This window comes from Neltuma alba, unplaced genomic scaffold (assembly GCF_004799145.2).
Source record: "Neltuma alba isolate B1F8T4 unplaced genomic scaffold, ASM479914v2 tig00003123_pilon, whole genome shotgun sequence".
Classification (NCBI taxonomy): Eukaryota; Viridiplantae; Streptophyta; class Magnoliopsida; order Fabales; family Fabaceae; genus Neltuma; species Neltuma alba.
Genome location: NW_021633147.1, coordinates 444,343 through 459,802, shown reverse-complemented (window position 1 = coordinate 459,802; position 15,460 = coordinate 444,343). Strand labels below are relative to the sequence as shown.

Sequence of the window (15,460 nt, the reverse complement as noted above, 5' to 3'; positions counted from 1 at the left end):
TCTTTTTCTTGTAGTATTCTTTTGGCTATCGGTCTCTCACTATTATTTAGTTTTAGATAAAATTTATCGCCAGATTGAAACTGCATTACCAAATAACCTAGTGCCTTAGAACACCCGTATGGGGTCTTTTTCTTCTCATCTCAACAAATTTTGAGATGACCTCATCCCGGTAGGACGGATCGGAGCGGGACCCACTAGAACAGTCCAAACATTAGTGACCAGCATACAACACTGGCAACAAAAATAGTAGTGTGGGCTCGTTTTATTGGGTTTTTAATAATGGCTCTTGAATTTTTTTCCATTTCCCTTTTTTTTTAATTATTACCTCTCTCTTCTTAAAACAAGGAAGATGAGTAGTTATTTAAATATTTAAATATTATTCAAAAGTTAACATTATTTATTGTGCTTTTATTGTTTAGGGTAAAGAATGGGATTGTACTTTATTTTTCTCTTTGACATTTGAATCCAGTGAATTTCAAAATTTTTTTTACCACCGCAAATGAAATTCAAATTTAAAATGAGCTAGGAAGATAAAAGTCACCCTCTACACCAATGAGCTTAATAAGATATTTTCTTTTTCCATTGAAAAATATTCAAGAGTGGGTCCACCAGCTAATGTTGCTGTTGTCTTCTTCTTTGTAGTCAAATTTCAGAAATTATTAAATTTTATAATATTGAAAGGTGACCTATAATTTCCTAAAATTAAATACGATTGATCAACTTATACTAATTGTTTGCTTTTCATTAATTTTTCTTAAAATATTAGATTAATTGAATATTTTCAGTTTTTTGAATTATTTTAAATTTATTGTTCTTTAATTAATTTCCCTTTTTTGAAAATCTAATATTAATGTAATATTAATCATTATTAACAATTTTATATAATATATTTTGAATCTCATTCTTATTTTCATTTTTTATTACAAAAAATTTATTATTTTTTAAGTGAAATTTTTTATTATCTATACTCTATGCTAATAAATAATTTTTATTTTAAAAAATATTTTATCATAAATTATAACATACTTATATTATTTTTAAAATTAAGATAAATCTGTATTAATAATTATATGTTATATATTTTCAATCTCATGATTATTTTTACTTTAAATTATAAATATTTATACCTTTTTTACTTCTTACTATCATTATCCTTATTTTTCATAATTAATTTTATAATTTTATTAATATTTTATTTTCTTATTTAATATATTTAATAGAGTACTGAATCACTAAAATATCAGATTCTAATCTATTTTCTGACCACACTTTTATATTTATTTATTATGCTTAGTTGAATATTAGACGGCATTAGAATGTGAATGCGGTGACTTGACTGAGTTTAATTTTAATACATAAACCTTGTTTTGAAGTTTGAACATAAAAAGCGCAAGCAGCCGTTTTTCTCTTTTATTTTCTCGAGAAAAGCCTCTCTCCTCCTTCTCCTCTTTCATACGCTCCCCTCTCTCTCTTCTCTCTCTTTAATTTGAAGTTCTTCTCCCACTCGGAACGCGCACTCGTGCCTGCTCTTATTAATTATTACAGTGTGTCCTCATCCAAAGGCCGCGGGGTCGTCTACCAACTTCGCTCCTTTCTTTTTCGTTGTCTCTCTTCACCCAATCTCCTGCGTTTCGTTTCATATTCTCTCTGCAATGGCCTTTTGATCAAGTCATCATTTTAGGTATTTGTCTCTTCTGCTTCTCTCGTATATTCCAGGCGCGCTTCTGTTCCCCACCTCGTTTTCCTGTCTTTGGTTCTTCATGAGCCTTGCTCTGATTTCCGGTGGTTACGAGTTTCCTTTTATTTTTCATTTTATTTTGTTTTTCTACCCCTGCTTGATTTGTTCCGGTTTTGACTTTCTATTTCGTAGATCTGTTGCTGGTTTGGTCGGAATTACTGTGCATTTTTGGCCACAAGGTTAGGGTTTAAGTCTGGCATGTGATTGGTTAGAACAGTTTGTTCTTTTGAAGCAGTTTAATCTACTTCATTGCTTCTATTTCGTTTTTTGTTTGCTTGGTAAATTGAACGTCTGGTGGAGCGCGATTCGGTCAATGTTCATCTATATGGCTGCTTTTGTCTTTGCCACTTCAATTTGACGGAACCGGTTGTGTTCATGCATTTTAGGACGATTGTGTGGTCTTCATTGTGTACGTGCTTTTTCATGAAATGGATTGCCACAGTGTTTTATTATTTGACTGGCTGCAATGATTTAAAGTGTGCGTTTTTTTTCCCCATAGCCATTGTGAAATTGATGAGTGCTGGTCGTTTCGCTCACTACTCCTTTGTCAGAATATCATGATTTGTAGTTTCGATTCCTAAACTTAGCTTGTTTGGGCTTTAGACTACAGTTTGAAATTTTCTATGCATCTGAGAGAGGGGTTCTTCTTGCTTTACACCTCTCCATGCAATATCTTTTCTGTAATTGCATAAGGACATGGATAGAGACCATGTCATGTTTTTCCAAACGGTATTTACATTGCTGTGATGGTGTCCACACCTGTTTTTGCTAATCTGCATGATAATGTGTTCCGATTCACATGTCTTGTTGTGTCATCACAATTAAAAAATTATCTCTTTTGTGCTGATTTATGGGAGATATGAAGTCACTAGTACACTACTAAATTTATTTCTGGCCTGTTTGTGTTTTTGTTGCACCCCTGGACCAAATACGTACTCTATGTTTACTCTGAGTTCTTTTTAGTATTCATACACTTTGGATTTGTAGTAATAGTTTGATGATGCTTTTCTGACCTGAAGAATGCTTTTTTGTATTGAACATGTATGCTAGGAATTTAGAATTTGAAATTGAAACTTGGCATGGGACTTGAGTTTTGATGGGTGTTGGACAACTTTTTGAAGTGCTTGTGTTTTGTGTGTGATTTAACTCCATTAATCACGCTTTTGGCAATAAATATTGGAAATTATAAAATTGAACTCTGACTTTCTTTTGTATGATTGCATTTTGAATTGGTACTGTTTGGTTGATTCCTCTTCCCCTGGAAGAAGGATATATTGCAATACACTGCCAAAATTCCTCAGGTTTGGTAGTAAAAGTTGAAAATTGTGGAGAACTTTTGAATGGCTGATAGAAGGAAAGACTGTTGAATAATGGAAAAAGTTATTAGTCTATACTAAGAGCTGGTTAAATGTGTTTCACAACTAGATCTAACGGTTATCGATGTCCCTAGTTAATGATGTATCCTTGGTTCCATTTCTGGGATAGCCTTAGGATTATTGATGGTTCAGGCTTTTCTTGTGAAAATAATTTTGCTTGGAGGCACAAAAATGTTGACAGAATATGCTACTGGCTTATGCCTTGTGATGAATGTTGTTTTGCTTATGAGTCATGGACCCAGCTTGTGTTAGGATATTAATTTTAACGAGGATGAGGATGAAGGTTATATGGATTTTGGTTGAATCACTAATTTCCTTTTACTTTTGTTTCTTTTTTTCAACGTAGGCCTGGTGGTTGCCTGTACTGGCATGGCTTCTAGCAATCCATTCTTTGATGATATACAAAGCAAATCTGATGTTGATCCTCCTTCAAATGAAGAGCCAATGGATATCATTGAGCTTGTGAATGATCCTGCACAAACTGCACTAAAATCTAATGTGGCTGTTACAAGCAGTGTTCATGAACTTTTAGAGTGTCCCGTGTGTTTGAATGCAATGTACCCTCCAATCCACCAGGTTGTCTATACAATTGATGTTCATTGTTGATATCTTGAATTCTATATATAGTATGTGATTGCAATTTAAAAATGTTGGTTCGAGAGAATTACTACATCCGTTCTTCTCAAATTTAAAAAATTAGGTACAAGAAAAAACCAGATTAAGAAGGGAATGCGTAGCCTAAACTAAACTCAAACTGTTTTTGAGGCATTTTATAATCATGAGCAACACATGATTGTAAAAGTATCCATTCTATAGTTCACTGGACAAAAGTGTTCTTTATTTTTCTAAATCAGAAATCCTGTTTTGTTGGGACTGCAGTATTGGCTGGATAAAATTATTTCTGAAAGGGGGATCGTACACGAATGAATGATCAGACTTGGGGTGGTCTTCATTTTGAAAAGTGGTATCTAATGCCTTTTAAATGTGCTAGTCATTGAAAGTAAAATACTTCCATTGTTTATATTTTAATATAGAACATGACTACTGTTGTATGTTGAATATTTTGGTCATGATAAAGAATCCTTACCTTCTTGAATGCAAACTTCTTTGTAATCATTTTCTTTGTTGGGGTTTGCGGATTGCTGGTTCACTGATGTCTCTATGAACATCTGAGTTTCCTAAACTTGAAGAGACTGAGCTTGTTTATTTTTCTGTTTACATGGTAGTTCTGCTAATTTTTGATTGTTGACAGCTTTCTGTCAAATACCTATGCCCAAGAAAAGATTTTCTTTTTAAGGAAGTTTACTAATAACTTGTAAAAAATCTTCCTTGTTGCAGTGTTCAAATGGCCATACTTTGTGTTCAGGTTGCAAACCCAGGGTCCACAACCGGTGTCCTACCTGTAGACATGAGCTCGGCAATATTAGATGCTTGGCATTGGAGAAGGTGGCTGCATCTTTGGAACTTCCCTGTAAATACCAGGCCTTTGGGTGCATGGGCATATATCCTTATTACTGCAAGCTGAAGCATGAATCTCAATGTGCATATAGACCATATAACTGTCCATATGCTGGTTCAGAATGCAGTGTCATTGGTGATATTCCTTTTCTGGTGGCCCATTTGAAAGATGATCACAAAGTGGACATGCATAATGGGAGCACTTTTAATCATCGTTATGTCAAATCAAACCCACAAGAAGTTGAAAACGCCACGTGGATGCTTACGGTACAGTATTCTTTCCCAACTCCAAGTCTGTTCTTCCCTAGCCCTGCCTTCTGTTGGCCTTGTAAGTTCACGAGCATAACGATGAGTTGTGTAATTTTCCTTTGTGGTTGGATGTGCACTTGTCTTAATTGGTGATAAAAAAAGAATTTGAGATAATTAGCCTTGCACCTTTCTAGCACTTGGTAAATTAACACCCATTATGTGGAATTGCCATAACATTGTAAAATTAAGGTGCAATAAATTTTAGCTTCCTAAAAAATTAAAATCCGAGGTTCCTGTACAAGTGCATTATTGATGCACTTTATAAATTGATACTTGGATTGGCGCATTTATTATTGTGTAAAGTTTGTGTTAATTGAATGTTGGATTTCACCTTGGTTTTATAGGTCTTCAGTTGCTTTGGTCAATATTTTTGTCTACACTTCGAAGCTTTTCAGCTGGGGATGGCTCCAGTCTACATAGCCTTCTTGCGATTTATGGGTGATGATAATGAGGCAAAGAACTATAGCTACAGTCTCGAGGTTGGTGGTAATGGGAGGAAGATGACATGGCAGGGCGTGCCTAGAAGCATCAGGGACAGCCACCGCAAAGTTCGTGACAGTTTTGACGGGCTTATCATCCAAAGGAACATGGCCCTCTTCTTTTCCGGGGGAGACAGGAAGGAATTGAAGCTAAGAGTTACGGGGAGAATTTGGAAAGAACAGTGATTGGGATATGGGTATTCTTTATGTTGCTAGCAGATCAAAGATAGTTTGTAGTGCAGCCTATTTCTCGTAGTAAGTGGTATGAATGAATGTTCTGCTCATGTACTGTCTTTTTTGGGTAAGTTAGGAGGCGAGGCAAAGACTCTTTGCTTTTCCTTTTGTCAAACACATGAACAGGATAGTGTCTGTAATATGGATCTCATTATGATGATATTCATGAATAGAGACGTAGATTTTAGCTGCTTTGGGTGTGTTTGGGATAGCGGTGGCAGGAGTAACTTTTTTCCAATATGATTTTTACAGAAGTCAGATTGAGTAAAAGTTAGATAGTGTAAAGTGATTTGTGTTTGGATTGGGTTTTGTAAAAAAGTCAGTTTGAGAAGCTAAAACTTGTTTGGATGATAAAAGTAATTTAGATATAAAATGACTTAAAAAGACATAAATTTTATTAAATAGTACATATCTAATATTAGATATATATAATGTGACTTTTTTAAGAAGTAAGGAAAATAAAATTATTAAAAGTAAAGAAATTTAATTTATTATTAGAAAGAAATTATATATATAATGTGATCATTTTTAAAGAAGTAATGAAAATAAAATTATTAAAAATAAGGAAATTTAATTTAGTTGCTTCTTTGGCCTTGCCTCCTCACCCTCAAAGACATTTGATATTTGTCGCAAAATTCATGAAGTTACGCCTGTAATATATTAGAGAAAGAGTCCACTAACATTAGTATGTTAATATTAAGATGTTGGGCTACGTGTGCCGCACAATTAATAAATTAACACCTAATCCTCTAACGGTATTCTGCAACGCACACCCTCACCGAAAAGTAGCTTCTTTCAACTTATGGCAGAAGTGCATTTGGGTGGCAGAAGTCAGATTGCGTGAACGTGCTCCCCAAACACCCATTTTCAGCTTGCCTGTTGCTTCTCCGTTGGGGATGCATGTTTGGAGGCCCAAACGTAATCCCAAACAGGCCTTTATGTGTTGCCTTCTGTTCTGTGACCTGTTTAGATGTCCTGTGATGGTAGGCCCCTGGGGACTTTATCCCCCCTGAGTGAATAGGAATTTCATTAATTAGAAAATATGTACTAAAGAGTCATTACAAAAAGAGTCAAAACAAAAGCGAAGAGAAACAGGGATCAGCCTATGCGTATCGTCCTGTACAGGACTCCTGTGCTCTAACAGTGGAGGGTTCGGGTTCCTGGAGCGAAGGTTCTTTTTGAGCCAAGTATCAAAGGGGCAATTATAGAAGTGCTCTTGGAGGTGGCTTGGCACTATGAGATTCCGGCCATTTCCATACAAGGTCCCAGTCTGGGTTTTCATCATAAGATGCCGAACACACCTATGTGCAGCATTCGAGGTCGTTGGGACTTGTGCAATCTATGGCGGTATGTTTTTTGTGGCAGCAATTGCTTTAACTCACCCCCTTTCCAATTCCCATATCCGTCAAGGAAGTTCTTCATCAGGAATTGGCCCGTATGGAAAGTTGTGCAGTGGCCCCAACTCTCCCGCCCAGTAGTCTGTCCAGAAACGGGCTTGCAATCCAGAGATTACGGGCACTCCTCCCAGTGAGAATTGAACTTTGATTCACCGTATTGAGAAGAATTATTCCACATCGACAGGAATTAAACCCTTCCGCTCTCCATCATCTCTATGTTATTCAGTTAAGTCATAATGACTTGGATGTATTTTTTTTTCCTCCTTTTTGTTTTTGGTACTTTCCTTTTGAAAAAAAAAATGGGAAAAGATGTGGTCTAATTGGATTGCTTGATTGGGTTCGGCATTGCTTTGGGTGTACTGGCCAGATTAGGTCGGTGGGCTGGACCAAAGACAAATGATCGAGCGTTGGTATTTTGTATTTCTAGTAAAATATAGGGAAAATGGTAATAAAAGACCCATCAGTTATTAAAATTACGAGACGCACACTTGAAGAAGTTAAATTGTATGGAGAGACCAGGTCTTAAATTGCAATTAGCAAATTATACCTAAGACTAAAATACCCCTCAGTTACTCAGATTCAATAATGAAGCTAGAGATTGGCGGGAGAGCTTTTAGAAAAAGAAGATTAGACAATATCTGCATTGCACAAACTTGAGAATCAAGTGAGTAGTGCTTCTAACTAAACTCTTCTTCTTCTCTACCTACAAAGATGAGGAATGTGATTTTGTTCTCAACGTGGTGAGTTGTATTGTGGGTTGCTGGGTTATGGGTATAGAATGAGTGAGAGGTGAAGTTGATGATGGAATATGGTAGTTTGAGGAGCTTTTGATTAGTTGGAGGTTGATATTTCTGATTTTGTAGTTAGATTGTTAAACTCCGATTTTGGTAGGGTTAGTTGCAATGGATAGGGGTGAGGTATGTCACGAATGACAGAGTGTAGGAGGAAAAATGGATGGATGTAATGGTTGTTACTTTGAGTGTGAAGCCTCAAGTGGTGTAGTGGAGGGAGGGAATCAGGATCTTATCATTTTGAATGTTAAAGTTGTAAAACACTAACGTCAAGGTAGAAAGAGAAGAGGTTGTTGGTGTTGATTTCTCTATGTAAATGATTCATTTGATTGAATAAAATTATATTGAAGCTGATTGCAAAATTTGGGTGTTGTCAAAGCACCTATGGTTTTTTTGTTATTTGGCTTACTATTATTGTAATTTTTCATGGTAATGTAATTGAAGATTGATTAGTTTGATCGCAGCAACATGACATGATGATATGAAAATATTGGTATTTTGTTTATGGGTAGAGCAATGTTAACATTCAGTATTTATCAGTTGTAAATAGCATCAATATAAATCCATTTAGTGTTCTGAAATTTATGACGAACCCATTCACAGACTTATGATTTCACTTACCATAGTTGTTATTTGGCTTTTTACTATTGTCAATTGCTTTTGATAACTTGTTATTTGGCTTACTCAACTTGTCATTGGCCAAAAAAATCTAGAAATATTATCATTTGAACACAAAAAAATGAACTTCATATACATTTTTTTCATAACTTATTATTTGACTTACTCAACTTGTCATTTAGCAATAAAATTTGAAAATAATGTCATTTGAACAAAAAAAAATAAATTTCATATAAATTACTTGTCATAACTTATTGTTTGGCTTACTCAACTTGTCATTTGCCAAAGAAATATGAAAATAATGTCATTTGAACACAAAAAATAAACTTCATATAAATTGCTTTTTATAACTTGTTATTTGGCTTACTCAACTTGTCAATCGCGAAAGAAATCTGAAACTAATGTCATTTGAACATAAAAAATAAGCTTCATATAAATTGCTTTTTATAACTTGTTGTTTGGCTGAATCAACTTGTCATTTGCCAATAAAATGTGGAAATAACGTCATTTAAGCACAAAAAATGAACTTCATATAAATTGCTTTTCATAACTTGTTATTTGGCCTAGTCAACTTGTCAATAAATTGGATGAGTGCATAATTAACAACTCAATGTGGACATGTACAAATTATATATTATTTATAATGTTTTCTCAATAGATTGGATACAAGGTTTCACATTGTGATTTTTTTTTGGGGGGAAAATTTATATAATTGTACACGTTATTATATAACATCCTTAAGTTATAAAATTATTAATAAAAAACAATTATGATGAATATTTAATTTGAAAACTGAACAATATATATTGTCAACAACTTGATCCCTCGCTCCTCTAGTTTCTTGCTGATTCCGCATTGTGCTCTTCGATTTTTGACATGATGGTCATGTTCATCATGAGTGGATCAAATTTTTTATCTCTCCTTTCGTCAAATATCTGACGAGAAGACATCTGTTCAAATGTTAATTTTCTTGCAAAATATCCTTTCCATTTTTAGAATTCTATAGCAAAATCCATAATTTCATGTGCATAAACATATAAAAACAAATATAATTAGGAAAAATTGTTCAAAAGTCTCTATTTAAAAGTTTTTTCCCCCTCAAGAAGATTTGAATTGAGACAATGTAACCGTTCTTTAATTGTGTGGAATATATATTCATCTATATTAAAATTCTTCTATTTTACATATAGTTGAATATAAGTTGCACATACAGTTGAAAAAGAGTTATACTTGTTGAAGTAGACACGAGCTCTTAGACAGATTTTAAGTACTTTTGAGCAATAAATATTTCAATAGGAGATTTCTCAAACCTCAAACAAAGAATTAATGGGAAAGAAATCGTTAACATATGTTATATTGTTAATTTTTAAATCACACATATTCCACGATTAAAAGTCTCAATAACCTTTTAATCTTATAAATAACAGCAAAAAGCAGTGTGAAAAAAGACGCAAAGGCAATTGAAGTGGTGTGAGACAAGTGAAGAAAAAAAGGATTATTATCCAAGGAAGAAGTGTGAAGAATTTTTAATTTTTAGCCTGAAATTAAACAAAATATAAAAACCCATAATATAAACATAAGATGCATACAACAAATTTGTGACATGCATCAAAACATATATGATATGTATATTAAAATCAAATAATGTATAGAAATATGTTCAAAAAATTTGGTGGTATCGATGTTATTGTTCAAGATTGTTGGGGGTAATTAATTAATTGTACACACACACACACGATATTGTGCGTGGACATAGTATTGGCCATAAAATAAAGATAGTTTTTGGGCGGGGGGGATTATCCTCATGATGCATGGCACATAGATTAGTCTTTGATCACTCTGTAAGAGTGAAGTGAAAAGTCATTTTCATTTGGTGTGGAAAATGACAGAGAAATGAAAAACATGTGCAAGACATTGATGTGAAAGAATGAAAGTGTGCATTGAATTTTTTTGCCTGGGTAGTTTTGGGACTCACATCGTACACCATTGAGCTAAAAAGACTTCTCAGGTGAGGAACAGAGCCATGAATTTTGAGATATTTAGATATGGTGGGCCCATTACAAAGCAAAGCATGGACTATAGTAATTGAAGGAAAATCTATTTATTCACCTAAATTATGAAGCAATAGTTTTTAATTATAACACTGGTAATCTGAAATAATATTTCGGGATAAGGTGCTTTTAAATATGCTGAAAGTATTAATGAAGGAGCACCTATCACCTGAAAGTTTTTTTAGCTCTTATATGTCCTAATTTTTTTTACCAAAAATATCCTGACCGTTATCCGCCTAACAGTTCTATCATTAGATTATGTGATTTGACTGGTGTTTTTAACAGTCAAACTTAAAGGTGGAGAACAGTTTAGGATATAAATGCTATGGAATAAAATTTTCAAGACATATAAGAGCAAAAAAAATTCTAGGTGTTGGGTGCTCCTTCATGAATATTTCTGGGATATTTAAACCCCTTGTCTCTATTTTTTTTTAATATCAGCCATTGTTATTTTCAAAAGTTAAACTTAACATGTTAGCATTTGATAATAATTTTTTTTCAATATTTAAAATTCAATGTTGATATTTTTTTTGTTTTATAAAACAATGTTACAAGAGTAAAGAACGTTTTGTGTGAAGTTGAACGTGATCAAAATGAAATTTTGTGTGAAGTTGAATGAATATTAAAGATGCACTTCTGCCAACAAATTGTATGTATGCATGTCTGTCTGTCTAAATTAAAACATACCATGCTATAGCTATGAGATATCCATATTCAATTTTTGAAATTATATAACTAAAAGAATATGTTCCTTTATTTTTTAAAGTTATATCTGTCAATGGCTCATTCTGTTAGTAAATTCTTCAACAATTTCTTATTCAACACAAACCTTGATCAAATCATTGATAAACTTATCTTCTACCTTATTGTGAAAATTTCAAACGAAATTTGAAAGAAAAAACTCGTAAGCAAATTTCCTTAGGATTAAAAGAAATTAATTAGAAAAAGCACATCTTTAGATCCTAAATATGCATTAAAGTCATTTAAAGTTAGAAATTTTACTTTTTAAATTCTTTCTAACCAAAAAAATCAATTATAATATAATATTTTTTTGGGGCCTGAATTAGAATATAATATGAATAACAACATTATGAACTTTATTTGTTCAAAAATTCAAAATTTTGAAGCTTGATGGCTATAGTCTAGACTCAAGAGGTAAATTATATAAAAATATTTGTAAGTGTTATAAAATCTAGATTTATTCATTCTTTGACATATTACTATACGTACATCTTGTATTGTTTCTTTTAATATTAATCACAACCACCAAGAAAAACTTTTTAAGCTAATGTAAAACTTTAATAAATTTTTTTGGGTGCGAAATGTATAATGGCATCATAATAATATTGAGAAAAATTAAAGTAACAAGTGTTTGAAAGTGATGGCGACAAACTTTAATTTGCCATAAAAAGGGGGACCATGTAGAGGAATATAAGAAGTATGCAAGGTTTCTGAACTTTGTTCATTGTGAAGTACTAAGAATCTCTTAATAATTGTTGAACCTTTAGCTTTCTCTCTCCCCCTATTAGTCTAGAGCGAGAATGAACTTGGCTTCAGTGTTGCACACGAATGGAGGCGTTGGAGAAACAAATTATGCTCACAATTCTGTTACAGGTAACACACACCCACACACCCACCCGCACACCCCTTAGCTTCATCGAACCATTTCTAGATTCAAATTACGTGCATATTTCCAAGAAGCTATTGAAAATTCATGCATTATATATACTACTAGTACACTCACTTGCAGCAAAAGGTGATTTCTTCAACAAAGGTCATAAGGGAGGAAGCCATGACTTGCTTTTACAAAGAAAGACATCCGAAAAAACTAGCAATTGCAGACTTGGGTTGTTCTTGTGGACCAAACACTTTGTTTGTGGTTTTTGATCTGACTGAAACTGTGGATGTACTTTGCAAAGCTCTAAACCATGAATCCCCTGAATACATCATCTTCTTGAATGATCTTCCTGGCAATGACTTCAACAACATCTTCAAGTCTCTTGATTGCTTCAAAAAGAAGCTAACATCAAATCCATTGGTTGATGGGATTGATCATCAATATTGCTGCATCACTGGGGTTCCTGGTTCTTTCTATGGCAGGATTCTTCCTACTAGTTCTCTATATTTTGTTCATTCCTCCTACAGCCTTCATTATACATCTCAAGTAAGTTTGCTTAGTCACTATATTTTAAAGATAACTACATGATATTTTTGCTACTATTAAGATTATTGATTTTACTTTTGGCCACATAACATGCCCCTATATATGTGGAAGAGTTGGCGTGACACTGAAGAGAAAATAGTATAAAATCATTGAAGTGATTTGGATATGTATAAAGAGTTTGTTGGATAAGGAGTCCTTTAAAAACTAGTAGAGAAAAATGAAAGAGAATGTTCAATAAAGTTATTGATTAGAACCGTTTGGCTAACATTAATGATATCGTATGATTTATATAACCAACTCTACCTAGAATGGTAAGACTTGTTATGCCTCCCTAAAATTTCCTTCCCCCTTTACTTTTAATTAGTTTTATTTAAAGTTGCTTGTTTTGCATTTGCACATAATGTAAAATTATTTGCATTATTCACAACAAGTCTCTAGACTTTTTGTTATATTTTATACTTATATTGATATAATATTGATTATTAAAATTTTATTTGTCGAGAAAATATTCATATATTATTATAGCTAGGTATAAATTTTTCCTGTTCTAAACTAAATTTTCTGGTCTCATTCCTACGTACAGGTTCCTGACTAGGAGCAATATTTGCATGGCAAGCACAAGCTCTTTAAATGTCCAAAAAGCATACTTCCACCAATTTCAAAGGGATTTCTCAATCCTACGTACTGTTGGTTTGGTGGGGACTCGTGAGAATCTCATCCCAGTGTTGCTCAAAAGCAAAAAAGTTCAACGGTTGAGGAGGGCCCATGTCTACTTTCAAGGAATTTATAAAATTCCCATTTAATTAATATCCTTTTTTATAAAGCAATTTTAATTATTAATTAATACTATCTTGAATATTTAATATATGAACTAGTTTGATATTCAATTTGGTTGTAAATATAAGACTTCAATTTACTCTATCTCTCATATTTATCTATTTTTCTCAAAATAGTCCTATAGTAGTTGCATATATTAAAAGTTTCATTAAATAGTAGTTTTAGCTAATACATATAATTAGTAAAGATATTTTAAAAAAATAACACTTATTAATTATAAATAACCAATTTAACAAATTTCTTAATCTAATCAAATTAATTAATTAATTGTTAAGTTAAGAATCGCAGTATCTAAAATGCGTGAAAAAGTGAGGGAAGGGGGCCGCCTTATTAGTTATGCGAAGAGAAGCTTGGTTAACACAAACATGGACTCGAAAATTGGAGCGACGACTTCGGCTGTTTGCTTTCACACCATGTTTAGTTTAGCATCGGATGATTAATTAACTGAGTCGGTTATTGCAAATACATGCTAGATGGAATGTAAACTTGAGTTTTAATCCATATTGTTATGAGCAAGGAGGGACCTGCGAGCTCATTTGATTTCTACATGGTCTCCGTCGTATATACATTATTATGCATATTTTAATTTCTACACCGGTTGTTAATTTAATCAGTGTTGAAAATCATTTTACTCTAATTAATTACTCCCTAAAAAAGAACGAATCCACTTTGGGTGCTTATCAAGGTAAAGAACACCGTAAACTTATCAAATCTGGACCATCTAGATCTGACTTGGATGGTTTGGGTTTAAAATTTTTAATTAATTATTTTTAAATAAATTTTTTTTGAAAACATAATTAAAAATTATTTTTATTTGAGATTTTATTCCAATTAAAACAATTATTTCAAAAAAATAAAAAAATAAAATATGGACCATCGAAATCAGATATGAAAACAATTTATTCTGATTATTTATTAATTACTAAATGATTATATTAATTATTTTGTCCAATTATATAATTATTAATTTAAAAATGAAATTAATTTTAAAGAATAAAGTTAATAAATAATTTTTCAAAAAATACAAAACACCTAATTAAAAAATAAGTGAAATTATAAGGACCTGATAAAAAGAAAAAAATAAGATAAAAGGACCTAATTAAAAACACACGAAAGTAAAAGGATCTGATAAAAAGAAAAAATTTTATAAGGACCTAACTAAAAATCATATGAAACTATAAGGACCTGGAAATTAATTATCCCAAATATCATCGTACACACTTTTTACACCAGTTTCTTTCTACACGGTGCAAGATCTCAGCGTAAAAAGCCTTCTGTTTTTGAGTGTTGACAATTTTCTTTGAAATATATACAAAAAATAAAGATTTATGACAAAAGATTTTGTTTTGGTATGGGGTGTATAGGGAATAATAAAGGAAGATCAGCTAGATTCATTCAACATTCCTATTTACACTCCATCATATCCCCGTCTGAACTGGAATTAGAGATTTTAAAGAAAGGATCGTTCACTTTGAATCATTTGGAAGTATTTGAAGTAAGTTGGAAGGCAGCATGTGGTGAAGAACTCAATGATCAGAGTGGATACAAAGTTTCACAGCTTGTAAGAGCTGCCATTGAACCTATGCTTGTGAGCCACTTCGGAGAAGCTATCATTGACGATGTTTTTCATCGTTACCAATATATTTTAGCAGATCGTATGTTCAAGCTATCAATATTGTCGTATCTTTAACCAAAACAATTTGAAGCTATCATTGACGATGTTTTTCATCGTTACCAATATATTTTAGCAGATCGTATGTTCAAGCTATCAATATTGTCGTATCTTTAACCAAAACAATTTGAAGATCAGAAGGCAGCCTATATTTTTCTAATATAAATATTGGGGAATGGGTATCGAATAATGCATTATATATCTCTCTCAGTTAGTGTTTATTGTTTTTCTTTCTTTTGAGAGAATTGTGTGTGCTTGATTTTAATTAATCTAGTGTTTAATTTAAGTAATGTTGTAATAAGTTGTGACATGTCTAGAATGTTAAAGGAGTTTTCT

The 15,460-nt window shown here is 32.6% G+C and overlaps 2 protein-coding genes across 3 annotated transcripts; both read left to right on the top strand.

Moving 5' to 3' along the window:
* The first annotated feature begins 1,490 nt into the window (after positions 1–1,490).
* LOC114740351 (E3 ubiquitin-protein ligase DIS1) lies at positions 1,491–5,775 on the top strand. Of its 2 annotated transcripts, none has more exons than XM_028928492.1 (4): positions 1,491–1,681; positions 3,461–3,690; positions 4,453–4,839; positions 5,226–5,775. In XM_028928492.1, the coding sequence occupies exons 2-4, from the start codon at positions 3,484–3,486 to the stop codon at positions 5,544–5,546; spliced, it is 915 nt and encodes a 304-aa protein (XP_028784325.1). In that variant the 5' UTR covers positions 1,491–1,681; positions 3,461–3,483; the 3' UTR covers positions 5,547–5,775. The 2 variants fall into 2 exon arrangements, with proteins under 2 accessions (XP_028784325.1, XP_028784324.1); XM_028928491.1 differs by lacking the exon at positions 1,491–1,681 and adding an exon at positions 2,005–2,147.
* A 6,468-nt stretch (positions 5,776–12,243) lies between these two features.
* On the top strand, positions 12,244–13,210 carry LOC114740339 (salicylate carboxymethyltransferase-like). The gene is made up of 2 exons (XM_028928467.1): positions 12,244–12,615; positions 13,199–13,210. The coding sequence occupies exons 1-2, from the start codon at positions 12,244–12,246 to the stop codon at positions 13,208–13,210; spliced, it is 384 nt and encodes a 127-aa protein (XP_028784300.1).
* The last annotated feature ends 2,250 nt before the right edge of the window (positions 13,211–15,460 follow it).

Coding starts and splice junctions, on each gene's coding strand:
- LOC114740351 (XM_028928491.1), top strand. CDS start 2,114: ATGCATTTTAGGACGATTGTGTGGTCTTCATTGT. Junction 3,691..4,452: donor TGTACCCTCCAATCCACCAG/GTTGTCTATACA, acceptor TCCTTGTTGCAG/TGTTCAAATGGCCATACTTT. Junction 4,840..5,225: donor ACGCCACGTGGATGCTTACG/GTACAGTATTCT, acceptor TTGGTTTTATAG/GTCTTCAGTTGCTTTGGTCA.
- LOC114740339 (XM_028928467.1), top strand. CDS start 12,244: ATGACTTGCTTTTACAAAGAAAGACATCCGAAAAAACTAGCAATTGCA.